Consider the following 2554-nt stretch of genomic DNA (forward strand, 5'->3'; position numbering starts at 1 on the left):
CACAGGCCGGTTAGGCCGAGCGTGAAACTCCGCTGCGATCTGACGGCTCTGGGCGCCGTCAAGGTCATTGGAAATGACACCGGGCTCAGTGAGCTCATCCTCATACTTTGAGAAGAGTGGTGGCGCGTTGTACAGATCGTTTGAAGCCGGCCAAGAACGGTTGGGGAACGGATTGGGCGTCCGAACGTCGCGAGAGCTCGATGCTGGCCTTGAAGGCCTCTGGAAGGTCTCCGACCGTGCAGGGCTTCTAGCCATCTCGCCAGTGGCGACGTCACCGGATTCTAGCTCGCCATGTCGGGTGCGCCGCTGCGTGGGCGCCCCTGGTGGCTCAGGAGAACGTTGAGCTTCGCTCCCACTTGGACGTTGGCTCACCGAGCCGGGGACATGACGTCGCCGGTGCTCGTCGTTGTACTGTTGTACACGGAGCCGCTGTCGAGCAGCCTTCTCGTCAGAGGGGTGGCCTGTGGGGAGCGCGGGCTGTCGCATCCCGACATGTTGCCACTATGTGACGGCGAAGAGGGGTCGGAAGACCGTAGCGAAAGATGGAGCATTTGGAATGCAGTTTCCGTAATGGGCTCTGGGAGCCGAAGTTTTTTTTAGCTTGTGATGAGGTAAAGTCACCTCTAACGTCTTGAGAAGGAAATGTAGCTGGTATTAGACGTAGTGTTTCTTTATGATTAGCCTTCAATAGAGCTCATACAGCCTGTTGAAGCCATAAGTCGTCGTCATCATCGTCTCCAACCATTTTAAGTATGATCCTGCAACCGACAAGCAGGCTATCTACCTCTATTTAACACTGTGGTGTTACAATCAATTGGTTGGCTACGATTATTGGTGCTGTACTTGCTTTGTTGATGCCTACACAGCAATTTCAGCCGGAGTGTAACGGGGTTACACCTAGTGTGTTCCACACATGGGTACGGAGTACCCGAAGAGTTAACAGACTCTCAGTACATGACTCGTAGAGTTAACGGTGGCCTCAGTACATAGGCTGAGGGCCACAGAATATGCATTTGATTAGGTTTTACTATGTTAGATAGTTAACCGCATACATTTACCCCATAGGCGGCTTGCCGCAATAAAAGATAAATAAACAGTTTTGGATTTAGAACACAAAGAGTAACCACCTTTTATTAAGGTTGTTTTTAGTAGGTGCCTTCGGATATTAAGGCCTATTAACCTTTAATAAGATGTTGAGTTAACCCCTTTACTCTTTGAGTTAACCGTCTTCCTCTGACGCTAAGCAACGGCAGCCCCACTGCACAGAGCGTTAATTACGCGATTTGGTCATTTAAAGTCAAACACGACCTTAGAAAGAGGTTTGGGCTTTTTATTTTCTATTTTTCTTTTTTATAATCTATTAGCTGTGGTGTCTAGGCCTCTTGAATATGTTCCAGAAATGAGAAAAAAACGCAAACTTTGCGTAACTACGAAGTGCTTAATTTTAATGATGGCAAAGTTCGATCCAGCCTTTACTCGCCTCTCAAGTATGTTGCCCTTCGATCGAGGACCGCGCCATTTCTTAAGAGAAATATCCTTGCCATTCGGCGCGTTACGCACAAGGGATAAAAAACGCGAAACCATATGCAGGTTGGTCCTAATTATTGGTAGTTATTTTATTTATTTTTGGCTCTAACTTTTTTTAGAATGTTGCAGATTTTCACAGCAGCAGCAGCATCTCGCTGCGCCTTCACCAGAGCAACATCGTGTTGCTCTGTCGGCAACAGGGTTCGTAGGATTGTTGCTACGGCTGCCTCTCCAATGACTGTAGACATTCTTTGCAGAGCTTCCCACTCTGGATCTGCCAGGTGGGGGAAGTCTGTACGTGCCACATGCGTTGCAGACGTACTCATGGACAGATTTCCGTCCATGGGTTGGTTCTCCGGCCTGTGTCCGTATTCCATACGAACTCGTCAGGTAGACGGTCGTGGGACGGACTACAAAGTGCTGACGGCACAGCTAATACGGATTTGTCAAACCATGTTGTGCCATTAAAGAATACATGCTGCTGGAAAGGCTGCTAGAAAGTCAACACGTTGAGCGGAAGGAGTGCTATTCGTGAATGCCAGCGACCAGGCTGCAAGCGTCCTGTCCACGTGGCATGCGCAGCGAGCATGTTGACCTCGTCAGGTGCTTGTAGCGCATTCGAGGGGATTCCATGTGAAAAACGCTGCTACCATGCCCTTGTAATGCTACCAAGTTCTTCTGCAATGCACACGAAGAAACGTGAGGATTTTTTTAGTGTGGCAACTATCCCGAAAAATGCTGAGCGCTTCATTCGAAAGTCCTTTAAAAAGTCCGTATCAGACGTGTGCTCGCGATTGTAAAGTAGCTTGTGCCAGTGATTTTTATCGCTTTTGATAGTAAGACGGCCGTGTGGCATAACAAGTGCCCTGGGTGTTCTCATACTTGTGCTCCCAAAACTCGTCCAGATCGTCTTCATCAGAGTCTTCGTCGGTGTAATGGGCTCACTGTGTGCCCACTACTTCGGCTTACACGTTAGCGCATGTGTATGAGGAAGCGTAGTTTGCTTAAACTTAGATTAACTATACTT

The 2554-nt window shown here is 48.6% G+C and overlaps 2 protein-coding genes across 2 annotated transcripts; one reads left to right on the top strand and one right to left on the bottom strand.

Annotated features, from left to right (window-relative positions):
• Positions 1–30: 30 nt before the first annotated feature.
• PPTG_21149 (hypothetical protein) lies at positions 31–486 on the bottom strand (the record flags this gene model as incomplete). The annotated part of the gene is made up of 1 exon (XM_008895602.1): positions 31–486. A coding segment is annotated over one exon (456 nt), but the record flags the coding sequence as incomplete, so codon positions are not given.
• A 961-nt stretch (positions 487–1447) lies between these two features.
• Positions 1448–1921, top strand: PPTG_21150 (hypothetical protein; the record flags this gene model as incomplete). Its single annotated transcript, XM_008895603.1, has 3 exons — positions 1448–1487; positions 1657–1728; positions 1785–1921. The coding sequence occupies 3 exons, from the start codon at positions 1448–1450 to the stop codon at positions 1919–1921; spliced, it is 249 nt and encodes an 82-aa protein (XP_008893851.1).
• Positions 1922–2554: the final 633 nt, after the last annotated feature.

Source organism: Phytophthora parasitica (genome assembly GCF_000247585.1).
Source record: "Phytophthora parasitica INRA-310 unplaced genomic scaffold supercont2.3, whole genome shotgun sequence".
Classification (NCBI taxonomy): Eukaryota; Oomycota; class Peronosporomycetes; order Peronosporales; family Peronosporaceae; genus Phytophthora; species Phytophthora nicotianae.